Source organism: Streptopelia decaocto (genome assembly GCF_964273445.1).
Source record: "Streptopelia decaocto genome assembly, chromosome: 16".
Taxonomy (NCBI): domain Eukaryota; kingdom Metazoa; phylum Chordata; class Aves; order Columbiformes; family Columbidae; genus Streptopelia; species Streptopelia decaocto.
In genome coordinates, this window is record NC_138671.1 from 5124270 (window position 1) to 5143624 (window position 19355).

At 46.3% G+C, this 19355-nt stretch overlaps 1 protein-coding gene across 4 annotated transcripts in view; it reads right to left on the reverse strand.

The window, feature by feature from the left end:
- Positions 1–19355, reverse strand: part of TMEM104 (transmembrane protein 104) — a 43837-nt gene that overhangs the window by 18511 nt on the left and 5971 nt on the right. For 3 of the 4 annotated variants that reach the window (XM_082067129.1, XM_082067131.1, XM_082067130.1), the window contains exons 5-8: positions 18548–18650; positions 18059–18139; positions 13914–14013; positions 13033–13141 (exon numbers count right to left, since the gene is read on the reverse strand). In XM_082067129.1, the coding sequence (XP_081923255.1) occupies positions 13033–13141; positions 13914–14013; positions 18059–18139; positions 18548–18650 (393 nt within the window). The remainder of the gene's footprint in view (positions 1–13032; positions 13142–13913; positions 14014–18058; positions 18140–18547; positions 18651–19355) is intronic. The other variant, XM_082067132.1, reaches the window with a different exon arrangement.

The following is a 19355-nucleotide window of genomic DNA, read 5'->3' on the forward strand; positions in this document are numbered from 1 at the left end:
GCACAGACCGGGAAAGAGGGATCCGTTCCTTCCCAATAATCAGGACACAAGGGGCAAGTCCCTGGATTAGAGCTAATCTCATCATCAACCCTCAGAAGAGTCCCAAGACCAGGAAGCCTGTTTAAAAACACATTCTCAAAAGGATGGGAAGAGGCCATGATGCTTAGAAGGAGGATCTCTACTTTCTCTACCTCACTGTGCCAGACACCTAAATGCTCTTCCAACCCATTAAGTTAATTAGTTTCATAACTTCTCCCTAAGGAAAAAGTAAGCCCAAATAAGCACCTCAGACATATACCCAAACTTTCCACCTGATGTTCTGCAAGCTCAAGTCTCCCCCAGAGGGATATAATTTACAAAGTGCTTCATTACACGTGCTATTCAAACAATCCAAAACCTACACTGAGAACTGCACAAGTCAGCCCTGCCAGAAATCAAATATGCAGAGCTCCGACACATCAAAAAGCTCTCCCAGGTTTTCCAGTTCACCTCTTGAGCTAGCTGAGATGACTTCAAGGAGTTTATCATTCTCTTCCTAAGCTTCAGCAAATTAACTCAAGGCAGAACGAGCATAGTCTACTTTGATTAAAGATTTTTCTACTAATGAAGTGGCTTTCCATTAGAAACATGCAGGCGTACATAGCTGATTTATTGTTAAACTTAAGCAAGGTAAGGAAATCCTCCCTTTGGCTAAGAAGGAGCATCAGATCTATCAAATGCTGTTTATATTCACAGGATGGCAGAGAGAAACCTTTACGGTGTTTTTGCACACACTGGCTGTTAAGAGTGGTTCCCTAATTTTTCTCCAAGCTCCTCCATTAAATGGGAAAGGCCAGACAAGTCACCAGGCTTGCTGCAGAGCCCCCACACAGCAAATAAATGGAAGAAACGCAAAATTCTTTACTTTTCCTTCCTTTCTCATGCTGAAAACCAGCACAAAGACCCATCACGAGAATGACCCAATAAAACCAGAATTTTTCTGGCTTTTACTGATGTTTCCAGCCAGAAAATTTGAAGCCATGGAGTGTAGAGGAAAGAACAGCAGCTTGTCACCCCAAATCCCACCCTGCCCAGCAGCCTAGCAGGGGTTACCAGCAGCACACCAGTTTGCTCTGCCCCTGGGAGGGTCTTCAAACCCATCCCTCCCACCCAGCCAAGCCACAACCGCACAAGCACCAAGGTCTGGGAGCTCCCCTTAGCCAGCTACCCAGCGAACGCCACTTCCCCAGCCTCGGCACCTGTCAGCTTTTAGTATTTCAAAGTGAAAAGTAGGCTGGTCAACTCAAGTCTTCTTGCCACAGGGGAAACTAGCTGGGGCTTACCGTTGCCTGCAATGTATTTCTATATATTTTTATATATTTCTAAAAGTATATTTTATTAAAGCTCTTATGTTAAAACTCGGTTACATAACCTTGTTTATTGGCTTATCTGACAAAAGAAAAAGTATGACGAAGCGTTAATAGGACATCTGGCTGGTTTTATCAGCTTAGTTTCAGCCAAGAGGACCCCCAGGAGAGCTCTCACCCGCTCAGTGGTGGCCAGCTGATGCCAAGAGTCTCTCAGACCATATAAAGATGTTTAAGCCGGTTTGAGGACTCTATTGACTGAACAGGTTCTTTACTGACCTGAAGGGTCCATATATCACTCTCAACCAGTACAGTTCAATAGCTTTCATCTGCTTCCCAGCATGCGGCGTTCACAGAAAAAGCCAATACAGCTCAGGAAGCGCAATTAGCATCCCAAACGCAGCTGATTCATGTATTAGATGCAGTAGTTACAGCATTACGGCCAGTGCCCGCATACATTTGCAAGAGGACCATCCGAAAACCAGCTTCATCCCTTACTGTCATCACAACTCGCTTGTTTTCATGCTCTGCAAATTCATCTGTAAGAATTGCATCAGTCTTCGGTGCTTGCTGAGTAGTGAATTAAAAACAGTAGCTACTGTTTCTTGCTGATTCAGAGCCTGGAAACTTTCAGACAGGTTGAGCAGAAGCAGGATATTTACCTGATCAAAGTGAGGATTAACCTTATTAAATGCAGCAAATACACCAGGAGCACAGCAAAGAGAGTTGGAGAGTTTTTGGATAAATGCATTTGTGTGGCACAGGGCTATCATACCAATGCAAAATCAGTAAGTCTCAGATATGGGGCAAAGCATCCCTCAGTTTTAACATGAAGATGGTAAAGAGATGTTGTAGTGCTCTCTCCTTAACTATCTCCCTTTGGGCTTAAACCACATCTACCCTTCCCTTTCCTTTTCTCCTCCTCCCAGCTTTACTCACCCTCATTCAGAACCAGAACTCACCCCAAACCAAATCCTTCCTCGGCAGCTCTTGCTTCCCCTGGATAGAAATGCCAACATCCCACACAAAGTTCATTTCAGGACAGTATCAACTCCACCTCTGCAATATTGATGATCACTTGATTTCACAACTGTTGAGCAACAGTACCTCTCCCCCGCAAGACAGTACAGCAAATAACCCTGCTCTAATGGGGAATAAGCTTGACATTTTAAAAGAAAGTTACTGATTTAACAACACGGATTGCTCTTCTTCACAGGCTTTGCAACCTTGGCTGTAAAGCTGAGAGTTGAGTGTTTTATACAGGGGTACGGAGCATTCCCACAGCAAAGCACGATACCGGCAGGACAACACAAGCTCTGCTGAAGGAGCACCTCCCAGAGGAAGCTTTGCTTGATTCAGTGCTCAGTCACAAGGAAAGTCTCCTTGAGCACGGCAGGAAAAAGCAGACATTTCATACACGCTGTCAGGAGTGGCAATTCTGACACCCGCTCTGCTTCTGCAAGACATCCCTGAGCTCAGAGCTATTTCACAACCCAGATGAGCGCTAGAAGGGACAGACAAAACAATACAACAAAACCAGACTGTGCAAGTACAGCAAACAAACAAGATGTTAAACAAGGCAGGGACTGGCTGACCTGCTCCCACCTCAGGTACTCTCCTCTAGAGTATGTCGAAAGAGACATCTAGGAGATAAAACCCAAAACCAGAACTTGATTTACCAGCACTGACACGGGTCAGAGGTTTTATCCGTGGCTGGAAGCTTGAACCAGACCTATCGTCTTCAGAAGAGCAGTGTCTTACAAACTGGTGCTCCTATTCGCATCCTCAGAGAATTTTTAGGGCTGACTTAAAAGAGAAATATTAAATGCAAGCTGGTTCCCCCACTCCTGTCTGGGACTCCTGGATAAAGCAGGCAGAGCTTTATAACATTTCAGAGCTACCTGCAGCTTCACCAACACTCATCCGCAGCCTCTGGTAGCTCCTCTGCACCCACTTTGAGTCACGGCAACTGCTACATGATCCTGCAACAGGCTCCAGTTGCTCATGCCAGGGCCTCAGTGTTTTTCAGCTAAAATCCATCAAGGGGATGGCGTCTTGAGTGCAACACGGTGTCCCCTCTGCCACCTCTCCTCCCCTTCACTAGGGTGATGAGGCCACATTTCTCTCCAGCATGAACTCATATCTCAAGCTAGAGAGAGCCAGATGGCACATCAGTGAGGGCGGCAATCCAAGCATTCGTCGGTAAAGCTTTACCCCTTGCAGTGGACAGTACAAATATAAATATATGAAAGGAGTCTGATTGTTCAGGAAAGAGCTGTGTAGAGAGCTGGAAAAAGAAATAGATAAAGCTAAAGATCCACAGCTTCTCAAGGCTGGAGGCAGGGCTGCAGCTGGGGCCGTGCTGATAGGCAGCAAGTTATCAGCAGACAAGTGATAATGAAGCTCTTAAAGTTGGTTGAAAAGAGATAAACCAGCAACAGAACAAGAATTGCTCAAAGAAGTTGCGAGGCAAGAGGGATTTTAACCTCCAGATCCCCTGTAGAGTCAGAAAGTCACAACGGACGGAGGATGCAACCGCCAGACATCCCGTAAAGAATATTTATAGATAAAGAAACAAGGGCAGTTACATCTGCTGCCACAGCAGCTCTGGTGATTAACGTGCCGCTCTCGGGACACCTGGCAGAGGGTTAGAGTCATAACTCACATGCAGCACGTCGCTGGCATGACGGAGCCCTCACCCACCTCTCTCCCAGTACCCTGAAGCAGGGAGGAGGCATCTCCCCAGAACTCGGACCTCAGCTGCTGCCAGGATGTTTGTCACCAGCAAAGCGAGTGGCGTTTCACCCACCCGCACCCACGGAGCTGCCGCCACTCACAGCTCCTGTGCCACAGTGCTCCCAGTGCTTCTTCCAAATGGAAAACCTGCAAGAGATGGAAAGAAGCGCCTGTGCCCCCAAAGCTACTTTGTTTAGTGAATCTGAATATGATCTAGGGATTTTCAAAGGTTCTAGCCCATCACTAGTTTATGGGAGCTTGCTTTTGACTGCCCACCCAGCAAACCAGTGTACTTGTCCCAGCTGATGTCCTTGCAAGCTTTGATCTTGCTGGGCACCCAGCGCACCAAGGACCAGCCACCAACTGAGCAGCCACCACGTGCTGGGAGGCCAAGGCACAAGCAGCACATGGATGTCAAGGCAGTACCGTGGGTGCTGCTCTCCTCTTCCCACCCTGACTCAGGGCCACAGTTGTTTCTGGAGCCAACCCACCTCTGAGCACCAGGAACTTTCCACTTTGGAAAGAACACCTTGGAAAACCAGCTCTTCCTCCTCTTAAAGTGAAGAAATCCGTGTACAAAATGTTTTCAGAAAGTCATTCGGTGCAAGGATTGCAGTCCCTGGCACGCCTGGGGTGTGCAGGATTGCAGCCAGCAGAAAGCTTGCACTCTCCGGGGTAAATACATTTCCATTATCATTTTTCACAACAAGAGAAAGATGGAGGCCAGCAATAACCCTGAGGTGACTGGCATCTAATTTTTCATCATTGGAGTATTTATGGCACAGCCATTTGCAGCATCTTGTAATCACTTTACCGCCTCCTTGACCCTTGGCTCCCCCTTATTCTGCATCTCCTAATTGCATCTGAACAAGCAGGAGGGAAGCAGCAAAGTGGATGGATGCAGGAGAGCTGAACGGTTGGCTTGAGAGATTTGGAAGGACAGCAGAGGAGTTGCAGAGCCAGGTCTGGCTGTACCTCCCCTACCAGCTTGCTCTGACCTCCCTCCTGACACTGGGTAACCTTGAGGAGTCGTCCCCCACCTCCCTAATTTATTAGCATGGTATGAGAGATTAATGAGTTCCTTCCAAGAAAGTGTGAAGGCATAATGGTTATACACAGACACTGCCCCAAATTCCTGCATATTCATAGCCTCTCCTGGCAGGATACTGGCAACTCCAACAATATTTCTATTGACTACAAAAGCCCCGGGGTGAGACAGCATAAAGCGAGGGAGACGTGGATGCACCGAGGGCCCTGCAAACATGTCAAGCTGCAAACTGCCAGGGTCGGGAGGTACTCGGGTCCAGCAAGGATAAGTGCTCCTGGCAGCCACTAACCCCTTGTCTGCCACTACCACCAAGTCTTTATTTTTCCCCTACAAACTTCTCAGTTGAGTTTCACATGATTTTTCAGTTGCCTGGAGAATGTGATTTCAGCATCATTCCCTCCACTGTGTCAGGCAGGAGTTGCCCAGAGGGAAAGGAAATGTCCCGCACTTTGTAATGACTTTGCAGCAGCACAAAAGTAGAGCAAAGCCCCGTTGCTTGGGGCTAGTGGGGAATCTGCTTGTTCCCAGCCTCCTCCTGGACACCAGACTGGTGCAACAGGGAGATCAGCTCTGCCTGAGAGCATTACACCGACTCCAACTTACAAGATAAATCCCAGCTGCATTATTTGTATTTATAGCCCTGCTTACAGAAGCATGAGCCACGTGTGGGATTTGCTGATGTAGTCCAAAAAAAATCCACATTTTTGGACAAGAGCATGAGTGATCTCACCCAGACATGAAGTGCAATTTAGGAAGGCGTTAAGAAGTTTCAGACTTATTTAGGAGTTTAAAGAGATACCAGTGTGTCCAGACCTCTTCCTTCCACAGCCTCAGGTAGTGTTCAGTGTGGCATAACTGCATGGTTCTGCAGCCCTGGTGCTTTCTACCTGTATATTAAGGAATTAATGATAATTTCAGGGGAGGAGAGATCAAGGCTGCTCTCTTACTCAATGAAAACGCTGATGCGAATCAGGCAGGCAGCAAGGTCAGACCTCTGTTTAAAAACAAAACTGGTGTTAAAGCACCGGACAAATTACTGGAAAATATGTTGTTGAGAAATAGGTTGGTATTGCATCTCCCAGGGGAGTGCTTAGCTGACTTAACAAGTCTTCTCCAATTCTGGTTTCTGGGATGCTGTCACAAAATAACACTGCGCAGGGGAAATGCGTTTATTACTTTTTCCCCTACAAAAGTGTTCCAAAACTGAAAGATCTGTGAGTCTGCTGGAACAGTCTAGTCCAAGAAAGGGATTTTAAAAGGCCCTTTTTAAACCTTTACAACTTGTATAGTGTGTGGGTGATCACAAACAGATGTCAGTTCTGATACCTGCCCTGTTTAGCCGAGATCGGTCCCCAATATGAAGAGAGAACAGTGTCAGCTTCAGTGCTTGGTTGCCCAGATGAGTTCACTCCAAAGCATAGTTTAATTTAGGAACAGGAGCAGCCTCTCAGCCTTACCGGGGTGGCATTGCTGGGCAGCAGGGGCTGTAGTTTGAGCCAAATAAACAGCGTTGGTGCGTTCAGAACTGCAGGAAGTGCGCAAAAGCAAACAAATATATCTAGAACAACTCCTCTGCCCAATTTGTTGAGCTGGCTTGCTTCTGTGGTTCATGCCCACCATCCATCATCACATAAGCCAAACCAAGCTCTAAAGTATGCAGGACGCATTTCTATGGGGAAGCCAAGTGCATCTGAGCTCACCGATGGCCTCTGCCCATCACACCAGCCTCCTTTTGCTTAAGGGCTGGTAGCAGCTGGAACACATCTGGCCAGATGTACAACCAGCAGAACAGCAGCTCTCCCTTCCACACAGCCCCTGCCAGCCCACTGGAGGTGGCAGGGGGGAAGGATTGGCCCTTTGGAAAAGCTCAGTGGCCAAGTGACAGCACAAGCCAAGCTCCTCTTAAGGAAAAAAACCACTTCTCATTGTGAAGTGAACAGGCAGATCTGTGCAGAAAACACATTCCAGTCCCCTGCACTATTGATTTTCCTGTGAAAAGAGACAAGCTAATCCTTTAAACTTAGTTGCTGCAATCCATGGTCTTGCAGTTGCTTCACTATTGTACCAAAAGCTCGCTCTCCCACCCAGCCCTGGCTGCAGGGAGCCTTGTCTTCCGGCTGATGTTTCTTTTATTCAAAATGCAACCAGTTACAAGGAAAGCAAGAAAAAAAATAAATCACACATCAGAAGGTGAACTCCAGCTCTTAGGTCACCACTACAACAAGTTTATATTCCACTTTCACAACACCACGCTACTTCTGCCTCTCCTCCTGCCAGGTCAGGAAAAACCTCTTATTCCCAAGGCCCATTATTATCTGAAGTTCCCCTTGCATTAGGAAACACGAGGGGTGTGGAAAACTCCAAAAGAGCCAGTTATTCTGTCACAGGCTTATGACGAGTGAGCAATTGAAAGAATTTATTGACAAGCCCACAGAAGATGAATGGACCAGGATGAAAGAAGCAGGATTTATGACATATTAACAAGGCCTTGTGCCAATTTCAACCTTATTAGTTTCACAATAGCAAAACTGAGAATTGCCTTCCCATCCCACATGCAGGCACCATTTATTTTAAACGAACTTGGCTCCTGTCCTTCTTCAACCACTTCAGAGCAAAGCGGCAACTTAACTGACCTTACTTTTTGGAAGCTGACGAGAGGCATGAGAAGACTCCAATCAGCCCCTGAGACTGGGCTTTTAGCCAAGCAAAGCTGTATTTCAGAGGCACCTGTAACAAACAGTTAAAGCTACTGATATTTATGCTTAACGCAGTGCTAATTCCTCTCCTGCCATAACAATAGCTCAAACCCTCAGGTGTCTGTACATACAGAAATGGCACAATACTCTGGATCCTCAAGAGGCTTCTCCCTGTTTTGAAGACTTTCAGAACTGGATCTATACACAGCAGTAGCAGCTGCGGATTTTGTACATCTGTTTCTACTTCCTTATCAATATCATCATAAAACGCATCGGAGCATTTGTGGTAGGGAATATAATGCAATACCTTTGGCAACAAGGTCTTACTATGAATAACTTCTTACGAGGTACATGCTAATAATGCTCCAGTCCTGCTGCATCTTTAGCGTAAGCTGGGGTAATCTGCAACACAACAATGCTCCACTTTAAGCAATTTATTTAAATAAGACAATGGCTTCACACCAGCAGGGTAAACTTCCATCAGCTTTCCTTCCTCTCCCCAGCTCATCCTGGGAGCCCAGAGCAAGCACCCCAAACCTTCTTGATTGATGTGCTGGGAAATCAGCCCTCCCTGCTCCAGGCACCTGCCACTGGAGCAGCCACCTTCCCCACCATTGGCTCCCTAGTTCTCTGGACACTGAGGCCTGTAAGAATAAATATCCAGTGGACAGCAGCTGTGACCCATTTATTACCAGAGGCTGCTGCAAGGCAGAGGAAAAGCAAACCCAGGTGTCCTTGGAAGATGCGCTCTGCTTGCAGCACCGCTACAGCTCTGATTCTCCAGAGACAAGAGACAGCTTAGATTGAGCATGGATGGATGTTCAAGTACCACCATGAGAGCTCCCCTCATATCACTGTCTGGAGGTAAACAATAAAACAACAACAAAAAAAAAAACCACAAAGAAAGCCTATAGAGGCCAGAAGGCAAGCCTGAGCTGGAGCCACAGACAGAGAGGCTACAAGACCCTCATGCGCCGAACAAGCTGATAAAACTGCCCCAGTGCAGGGAAATGTATCTGGAGGTACCTTTACCCCGAGCAGGCTGGGAACAAGGAATGTCGCGGAGGGAAGCAGAGCACGTACTACCAGCAGCACAAACCTGGTGCTCCAGCCCGGAGCTGGGGAGGACCGGGAAGGCAGCACCATGCCAAGGCAAACGGGATCTACATCAACACTTATCAGTTCAGCCTTCGCATTTTGCCGATTAAGTTCTGCTGGCACCGAGCAATCGTACGTGTCCTCATACCCCCCGCTCACCCCCCTGCGCAGCCTCCCGTGGCCGCAGCCCTTCCAGTCGCTGGGTATTCTGATCAGAGCGTCGGGCTGGGGTGACATTGTCCCCTCCTGAAGAGGGACGGCAAGCGCCTGCAAGCCCGCTCATTTTATTCACTGCACAAGCACGTTTCCAACTGGGATAATCTCCATTAAACCATCTGCGCTCCCCTCTTCGCCCAGCCCGCACCCGCTGGGCTGCCTGCGATACTGCAGCATCTGTGAACCGGGACAAGCGGATGCCGCGTCCCTTTCCCAATCAGCTAAAAAACCAACAGAGACGCAGACAGAACAGATGCACCTGGTAGCTTTGACGTGCTAGCGAGCCAGGCTACCAGGAATACCTGTGCCAGTGCCTCTTCTGAAAGGCGTTCGGCTCCTCCTGAGAATTTAAGCCATTTCCTCTCCACCATGGGAACACACTGTGCCCCAAATTGCCAGAAGAGGAGGGCTGGGAAGAGACGAGAAGTTTTAGCTACAACGGCTGCCCTAGTGCAGAAGACAAGTGCTGTTTGCCAGGTCATGAATGCATTTTGGATCAGACATTCCGCATGGCTGCTGATCCCCAGGATTTAATCTCTTATTTACCTCAGTATCTGCTTTCTAGAAACAGGGACTATCATGTCCCATTCCTACATCACTGGAACAGAAAGACAAGAAAGTGCTATGAAAGATCAACACTTAAATCCACTGCCCCTTGCCCGCAGCCTGCACAGCAGACGTCCAGCTGACCTTAGAGAAAACACGATAAAATAACTGCATTGACGTGTGAATTCAGCACGGAGAGAAGTCGACCCTGTCCTTAGCCTTGCCATCGAGACAGCCCAGGGACTTGGGAGTCACTTCATGACAGCCTGGTGACGGATCTGAAGCGAAGACAGAAAGCCATCGATCTGCTTTAACTGTAATCAGCGCTTGCCTTCAACAAGGTCGCTGGGCCATCTGACGCTTGCCTTTCCTCCAGCCGATGTGTCCTGCGTGGTCTTGCCCTCGCAGCAATGAACAGTAAAGCTCATCTTTTAAACCTCCCCGGACTCCTATGGTCCCAAAGAGGAGGCAAATACCAGCAGCAAGTGATAGGACAGGAGCAAAAGTCTATTTCAGTATTTCCTGTACTTGCCTTCACTCGTTTGTTTTTCAAGTCTGTATTTTCCAAGGCTATTTACAAACAAGAAGTGAGATAACCATTTGTTCAGACAAAGGTTAATGGGGGCCTAGTGGTCTCTGAAGACTCTGCAGTCACACTTAGGTGTGAAATTCCGGAGCAGCAATAAAGATGCTGCACAGACAAGCAAGTCTCAAGAGAAGAATTTAATCTGTCTAAATATTCTCATTATGTACTTAGTTTTCAGCTTCCATTCACAGTGATCAGAGCAGAAACAGCTTCCAGAGGCCTTTTTGGACAATAAACCGTGAAACAGGATTTTTACATCAGTCATTATTCCCTTCTCCACCTCCAGCTCAAAAGTCACTGTCTGAAATGTTTTTTGTTGAAAAGACGACACAGCATTGGGAGAGAAAAGAGTCGACAGGAGGAAGGCAGCACAGATCTTTGGCAGACTGGCTGTACTTGGCACAAGAGAGCTCCCATTGGCACCATCTTCCCACAAAATCTCAAATAGATTATTTGTCCTGGTAGTCCAAAAAAAGGCTTTCTGTGGGGTCATGCACAGAGTAAGAAATGCAACACTACATCCAGAGACCTGCTTCACTGGAACAGGCAAGACGTTCCAGTGAAAACCATCCATCTTGCTCCTAAAAGTCACTTAAACCTAAATACAGTACTAAGACGAGATGAGAAAACTAGAGGCAGGCACGTAGGACAAAACGGCTGATCCAAAAACTCAGCTGCTTTCTTCTGGGATCGCGGTGTCCATCTGTCCCCTTGCCACAGGGGAACCTAGCCTGCGAAAAGAGACCTTGTTTGTCCACTGAAACGTGGAACCTGAATTATTCCAACAAGCAAGAATCCAAAAGAAGAATAAATCACGAAAACAAAGCACGTTCTCTAGGAGTATGATCCCTCGGGACCAAGAGAATAGCTACGCTCTGGATGCATCTCATCCCCCCTCACTTTCATGTTGCCTTTTTCCCTTCAGCTTTTCAGCTTCTCTTGCACGTTCAAGACTCAAGAAGCTTGAACAAAATTTGTAGAGATAATTACAGTGTTTTGCTATTAAATTTTTTTGCTTGAAGTCAAGCAACTTACTCCCCTGGCCCTCCCGTCTGCATTTTTCGCTCAGAAAGTTTAAGAGCTTTAACTACTGGTCACTAGTTGTCCACATAAAATATTAACCAGCACAGTCACTTCCAAACTTGAAGACAGTGTCAGCACTGTGGTCTGAATGTTTTATAAATTATTAAACTTCTTCTCCTCTAGGGAAGTCATCATCACCTTTGTTCTCTGGAGAATAAAACCACACGGGTCAAGCAGGGAGTGGGACCAGCAGATCTGGAGGTAGAACCAGTCCCAGTTTACTCCCCTGCTCATCCAGTAAGAAACATTAGAGAGACCTTAACAGAAATCTACAACTTGGACACACAGCAGCCTCCTGAAATTAGTGACTGTGGGAACCGTCCCTCTCCAGTAACCCACTACGGACTGGTACATTCTCCCATAAACAATCCTTCTCTACTTTTACAGGGGAGCAGAGAAAAGCTCTGAAACCATCACCTCAATTACTGAGCGGGGATTAATCACCACCAAAGACTTTGCAGATATTTATTCTCCAAATCCACAAGAGGAGAAAAGCAGAGGGAAAAGCTCCTCTGAGAGTTATGTACACAGACGGCAAGTCTAATGCTTACACAGTCTTAATTTTTTTAATTTTTCAAGTCCTAACTACAATTATCTTCATGAATTATAGACATAATATCTGAGAGATGCAGGCAGTAATTAATGCATGCCTGCCTTTCTGACTAGCTCCTTCTGCTGGGTCAGGGAGAGTTATTGAAATTCAGGAAGGAAATCTTCAATCTTCTGGAAGTTTTAAAGAAACGTACCAAAACACAATTTAATAAAGCAATAATATTTCTCTTAAATAATTAACTAGGCTTTGACATTCACTAATATTGCTGAGGCCCAGCTCTTACTTTTGCAATAACGCTGGAACAAGCGCACTCAGGGATGGGATCCACCGCAGGTCCAAAATGTACTACGGCAAAATTGCTTCAAATAGTCTTTACCCTGGATTTCTTTGCACACACACAGCCACCTTCACTCTCTTTTTCTTAAAATCCTCACTGAGACCCCTAACAGAAGCCACACCATGCAGCACTTGCATAACTCTTCTCATTTTGCCCTACTGACATCTGTCTCCAGGTACAAGCACTCAACTCTCTCCAAGCTCAAAAGAAGCAGCGTTTATCATCCTTTGGGAAAAACCTTGGTTTCAGAGCAGAACCACAGCACAGTAATAGATGCAATAGACAATCCTAAGCCAGACAGAAAGCTATTACTGAAGCAGCATACAGCACTGGATGTTGTTTAAGTGGGCTGTTTCCATCATCTCTCAAAAAGCAGATTCTCCTGCAGCATAAATAGTTTTATTCACATGAAGAATGCACTCACGAGAGCTTAATATGCTCCGGTATATTGACAACAATTACCTTAAAGCAAGAATTACTTAGCCAGCCACTGTGCCTTTGGCACAGACATATCACCTGCTTAAGCAATAAAAAAAACTGAACAACAAACAGACAGAACTTCACTTAAACTCAAAATCATAAGGATCTTTCTGATGGCAACCAAATTAAAACAGCCAAGTCACTGAAAATAGACAGGGGGTATTTGGCCAAAAAAGTCAAACTGAACCAAAAGCTTCCCACCTCTGTTGTTCACTTGAACCACATTATCTCTACAGGAAAAAAATCCCTATCCACTAGAAGCAAAGTCTGAATGGAAATAATGGTCGTCCCAGTCTCAGAAACTCACCAGGTACAGTCTGTAAGCATCGATACGTCGAATTGGCCCCCAGCACTTGTCCGTATCGTTGTACTTTGTGCCATCTCCAACACTGCACGAATGGTTGCCAATGGCACTGCTGGGAAAGGATGGAGAAACAAAAGATAGTTATTAACTCCTAGCGGATGTTTCCCCCTCTCCTGCATTGAAGAAAGGAGAATGATCAGAGACCCAAAGTCTCCATTTCTCCTTTCCCTCCATGAAAACTCTTCCTCCTTATATTTTCTGGACTGTGCAATAGAGCAAGTCACTGAGCACCATACATTTAAAGGCAAATTCTTGAATCACCTGCAGTAATTTACAAGTTTGGTGATTAAGTTCACAAGTTTAGGCCATACAGGTTTTCCATTTCCAAGACATGAGTCCAAATCCAGTCCAGCCCAGATCTGATCAAACCAATCTCTCTCATTATCTGTTTCTTTGAGAAAGGAACTGGTCTCAGTTCAGAGTTAAGTCCATGTAAGGTCACCACTCGCTGGTCGCAGGCTGGGTAAGCATCACTCCTCTCAGCTCTTATCCACAGAGACAGAAAAGCTGAAATATTGCACAGAATATTGCAATCAAACTATTGAGCAACAAGTCCAAGGTGTGCAAGTGCTGAAGCTGGAAGTACTTGACACCTGAAGACTCATCTGAAATCAGGTCAGTTGCTTTTCAGGCAGGCACTCAGGTGGCGAATACAAAACAACTTCACCTTCCCACCCACAAGCGATGAGCTGTCCTTGAGTCATTTCTCAGCTCTGTTCTTCACAAAGTGGAGCTGATCCCAGTCAGACTTATCACCCCATCAAATCCCCAAGCCTGCTCTCTCCTCTGTTAGCACGCAACCCCGCAGCAGGACACACACTCACCAGGTCACTTGCATGAGAGAGACGGGTACAGCTGCAGCATAGATGGCCAGGTCTCCGTAGAGGTAGATTATTATGCAGAAATAGAAGAGGTTGACACCCACTGCAGGAAAAGGAAATATTGTACAGGGACAGCAGAGCACACAGGGATTCTTGAACTTTGCAGTTCAAACACACAAAGCTTTTTCAAAGTCTTAAAAATAAATCATAATTTGCCTCTGTAGTTTACTTCTTTCTGCAGCAAACTCCACGCAAAGGTCACAGCAGCAGCCACAGGCAAACAGGTACCTGATGCCAACAGACTTGCTGTGTGCACAGCTTGACAAACAGTGAAACAAAAAGATGCTTTTAGTCCTCTGCCGATCACAAACCCTCTGCGTGCAAACCTGCGGGACCTTCTCGTGGGGGATTTGGCCCTGCAGAGCTCAGGGTCCACAGGGCTGACCAGAGCCGCTTTGGGAGATTCCTCACCATTAGCAACCTGAGCCAAAGTTCCAACTTGCAAAGCTTTAAAACCGTTTCCACAGCCCTCTTAACACCTCACTGCCACAGTCTATGCTGTTCCTGCCCCATACTGTTTTCTTGGGTTCCTGGGTTTTCTTTTTTTTTCAAAGCTTCCCTTGCCTTCGGCCATGAGATTAAAAAAAAAAACCCACAAGTTTTACACAATTTAATTGTGTGCACAGAACAGCTTTACTGGGGTACAATAAGACACCGCTGTGAAGGGCTAAAATCAGCAGGGTTAAAGAAATCTTGATGAGACCCCAGGATTCTTCTCTTCCAGATAAGTCAGTATAAATCTCACTAAGGAAAAACAAACTGGAACATATTTTAGGTCAGAGACAGGTGAGCTACAAAAAAAGGCTCAGATTTGTTTCATTTAGGAAACTGACACTGAAGGAAAACAGCACAAGGAACCTGCCCACACTTTCAAGTTGCGATGCCACCTGATGCTTAATCCTAATGCAGTCTAGGCAAATCAATTAACCTCTCCCAGCCTTGTGTGTGACAACTATCAAACAAGGACAGCATTACTGCAGGAATGAGGACTAATATTTCTACGGTGTTTGCATACCATACTAGCCCTGGATCTCTGGATGTCAGGAAACATTAATAGGCATTTGCCTTTGTTTAAATAAATTATTGAATATGCTGAGCCTACTTAGCGTAAAACATTCCTAAAAAAAAGAGTTGTATTGGGAAAGCAGCAAGAAAACTTCCCTGCTTCTGTGAAGCGGCAGACTGAGTTCGTACAGTAGAGTTGTTCCTGCTCTGTCTAAACAGACAAATGGGTGATCTTACAGAAACTGTCAGATCATTTCGTATAGTTCCCCCCCTTGTTTTCTTCCTCTGCCAAAGATTTAAGATGGCTTCACAGTTAATGAGTCTCTGCATTGTTCTGAAGATGGCAACAAGCTATCTACCAGCTTTCTCCAATTCCCCATTAAAAAGCTTTGAGGACTGCAACAAATATCTGACAGAGGACAGAAGCTGCAAGGCACACTAAGCACAGGACTAGACAGGTTCTGTTTTGGTGATCTCAGGCCCCAGCTGCGCCCCCCCCCCACCCCCCCCCAAAATAAGGCTGACATAAGCAGCTGAACGCCAGCAGCACACCAGGTACCCACCAGCACATGCTATAACCCAGTTCCAGTCCCAGCTTCTCCATCTGTGGGCAGTCCAGGTGTCACTCCTCTCCCAAACTCCTCCTCACCTTTAGCATCAACTGATGCTAAAGGAAGACTTCAGCATCAGCTCTTACAAACTGCTGCTGACCCTCCCTGATCAATACTTTCATTACTGGACTCAAAACGGGGAAAAAAAATAAAAAAAAATCAATGACTTCCCATGGGGAAACAACATGATAGATGTGCCTAGAATCCATTATTGCAGTAAATGACTGCTTGGTCCCAGAAGAAAGCACCCAACACTGCAAATTAAAAAAGGAAAAAAAGCAGTTCTTCAGAGCCAGCTCTTTTGAAAGAGCACACAGCCCCTTCACAGTCTAAACCTAAGTCAGCTCCCTTTAAGAAAGCAGGCAGTCTGAAATTGAGATTTATCCCCAGCTTACCTCCCAGGACTGCAGATTCAACTCCTGTCAGATTGCTGAAAATAAAAATCAGTCAAGAGAAAGGAGCAGAGAACTCGCTAGAAATCAGAGGCTTTGAGCTCTCTTGCAAAGCTTTCACCAGCCTTCCCTCTGGAGGCTGTAGAGCCCTCAGACACTTTGCGTTTGGATCTGGGCTTTGTACGTCGTGAGCAAAAACCCACCCAGACATTTGCCAGATGTGACACTGCAGAGTTTGGTGCTTGGAGCCCAGACTTCCCAAGCTCAGCCCAGTTTCTTGGCACCAGGCAGTAGCAACTGGTCACTGCCCTTACGAAAGGCCTTGAGAAAGAAACACCTCAGCCAGGATCCGCAGAGGGAGGTACTAATCTCTTCTCCCCCGTGGCTCAGCAGACCAGAGGGTGTCTCTGAGCCACGATTCAACAGCACAGGGATGGAGCCTCACTGCTGAGCACAGAGGAAGGGAAAGCAGCAAAAGGGTTCCAGCTGCCCCAGAGCCTTCACTGTCTGTACCTCACTTCATCTGGAAGTCACAAGTTGTTTCAAGCTATGATCTGCAGCATTTCCAGCAAAGATTCAGCCCTTTGCATTGGGCTGAGTAGGTCCCAGGGGGGATCCCTAACACAGAAATCAGATAACACTGGCTAAAGCAACATTAAGAAGAGGGATTAAGATTTAGAACGTTAAGCAGTTTATATCACTTCGCCTCGAAGTGTCCATCGGTGCCCAACAGGAGAGAGGACATGTATTTCCAGCACCCTCTACTGCCCGAGCAGCAGCCCGCAGCAAGGCAGAGAGGTCTGGAAGGCAACTGCCCAGCGCCAGGCTGGCTTTGGGGGGTCGTTACGGTCTCCCCCTATGAAGCACATGCAAATAATGGGCTTTCTGGACTTTGTTTGTGGGAGCACTCTGCCTCCTGTGATCCTCCTCCACAGCCAAATCCTCAGCAACACTGCTAAGCCCTGCTAGACGGTGCTTGCTCTCAAAGCACTCCCCAAATATTACCCTCCAGAAAATGACTGAGAGAAAGGGAAGTGTTCAGTGTTTCTTTACAAGCAAGAAAACTTGCCCAGAGTCAGAGCAACCCACTGCTAGGAACAAGATGTCTATGAGTCTCCAACCCATGCTCAAGTCACCCTCTTCTTCTACAATTAGAAAAGTGCCAGCCTGATCTAAGGTGGGTTGTTTTGATAGTCCTAAGTGATTTAAATCTACAAAGGCCCAGAAGAGGCACGTAGAGAAATTAAAAAGTTTTTTTCAATTGGACTTTAAAATTATCAATAATATAGTTCAAAGAATTTTCACTCCTTAAGCCCAGCTGTCCTTCAGAAGCAACAGTCTTACGCTCGCATATAGCTGATGTAATGTAGTGGAAAAAAACAGCCCATCGCATCTTTGTAAGGTGGTCAGTGAACAAGAGAAAATGTCACTTTACACAAGAAATGGGGCCTGACAGGCTCAAAACTGCACAGCCATGGTATCTGATGATTTTCTGGCTCTGTATAGCATTTCAAATGTACTGTTTTACAAGTTCCAGAATACCTAACATAGTAGTTTGCACTTCTATTGCATGCAGCAATGGATATGGCTTTATTGCAGTGTGGTTACAAGGTTGTTTCCTGGCATACAAGCGACATTTTAAAGCAAAAAAATATCTGTCTATCATATGCACACCAGTTCAGCAGTTCATGTCCCAGCAGCTCTCTTGGTGACTCCCCAAACACACACAATCTTGAAAAACCCTCCCCGGAAGTCTGTCTCCTTGACTCATACTTACAGGGTTCAGGGAAGCCCAAAGATCTTATTCTCAAATGCTACAACCAAGATGGAACTAGTGAACACTACAGCTGGGCCTTGCTGCTTTAGACAGTGGAGATCACACAGGATAGATGCAGTTTAGAGTTACATAAAGGACAGTCAGAAAAGGCACCAACTTACACTTCCCTGTCTCAAGAAACTGGGCCCATAAATACTCTACTTTGGGTGGAATCACAAACTCAGGATGCAAACCCACACTGAGAAGCACACAAACACACAACGCACAAGAGGACCTGACGGGTCTTTTGAAAATGTGACTCACCTTTATTGAAGAACATGGAAGCCATCTGGCCCATTTCCACCCTCTCAGTGATTTCAAAGATATTGGGTGAGCCACGTCTCTCTGCAAGTTGAGAACAAGACGTGTTACAACCAGTCATTCCAGTAAACTCAGAGGCCAGACTATCTGAAAAGACTCAAGCAGCTCTATTGACAGTTTGAAGGACAGTATGTACGACTCCACAGCTGCAGAGTCACTGGTCCAATTACTCAGCTGAATTAAGTTTAAAAGTGTTTTCAAAGTAAGATGTTCTCATCTTAGTGACCTAGAGGGAAAAGATCTTTATCAAACTGTTGGTGGTGAATTGAATTCTCAATGAGTCTTATCTCACAAGTGCTGCGGACTTTGGGATGTGAGCATGTGGAATTAAGGGTAAAATGGACAGATGAGTCCTGCTCCACTTGCAGGAGCCCACTGGGACACTGCACAGAGAGGTCTTGGATACAGCAAAAGCATGAACTGGGTACTTACGAACTGACAGGATGGGTCGTGTCTCTGCTCGCTCGTAGCCATCTTGGAGGAGAACGTCGCTGTCAGATACGCCAGAGGAAGAATCCTCATCCTCATCATCCTCCTGGAAGAACAGACCAGATCACTGCTGAGATGTCTGCTACAGGCTGTAGCACCACTAGTGTCATCGTCTCACATTCTCAAAGGAAGGTCCCAAACAGGGATGGGCAGGATGTGCAAGCAGAGGCATTTGCAGGGAACCTGTGGGCCAGGATTGGGATGCTGTGGAGAGCAGAAAAGGGCACGACCAGAACAGGCTGAACCGAGCAACAGGCTCTGCTGTCTTAGTAAGTCACACACATAGCTACAGTGTCCAAGTTGTGTAGTAATATGTGGCACAAGGAGGTTAGAAACTTCCAGCAGATCTGCAGAGTTGCAGAACTGGTAGGAAAAAAAAATCCAAACATATATAGTCTTAGCTAGTCAGAGCAGACAGGTCTAGCTCCCAGCTCCAACCCACTTACAGGCAGGGATCTAAATCAGTGCAAACAATTATGCCTTGCAGTGATCCAGAAAAGCCACTAAAGCCAGGATCCAAAAAGCCACAAGTATATTTTACAGCAAGGACATACTTCAGAGCTGTCCACTCCCTGGGATACAGCCTGAGTGGCAGCAAGGACATTCCAGCCTGTCCCAGTTAAATGACCTGAGATCAGCAAGGATTTATAGACCTCAGCACACTCCAAACAGCACCAGTATATTGGCTGCCACCTCTCCGCATTCACTGAGCAGTGCTTCTGGGCAAGGAGAGCGCAATCAGTAAGAAATG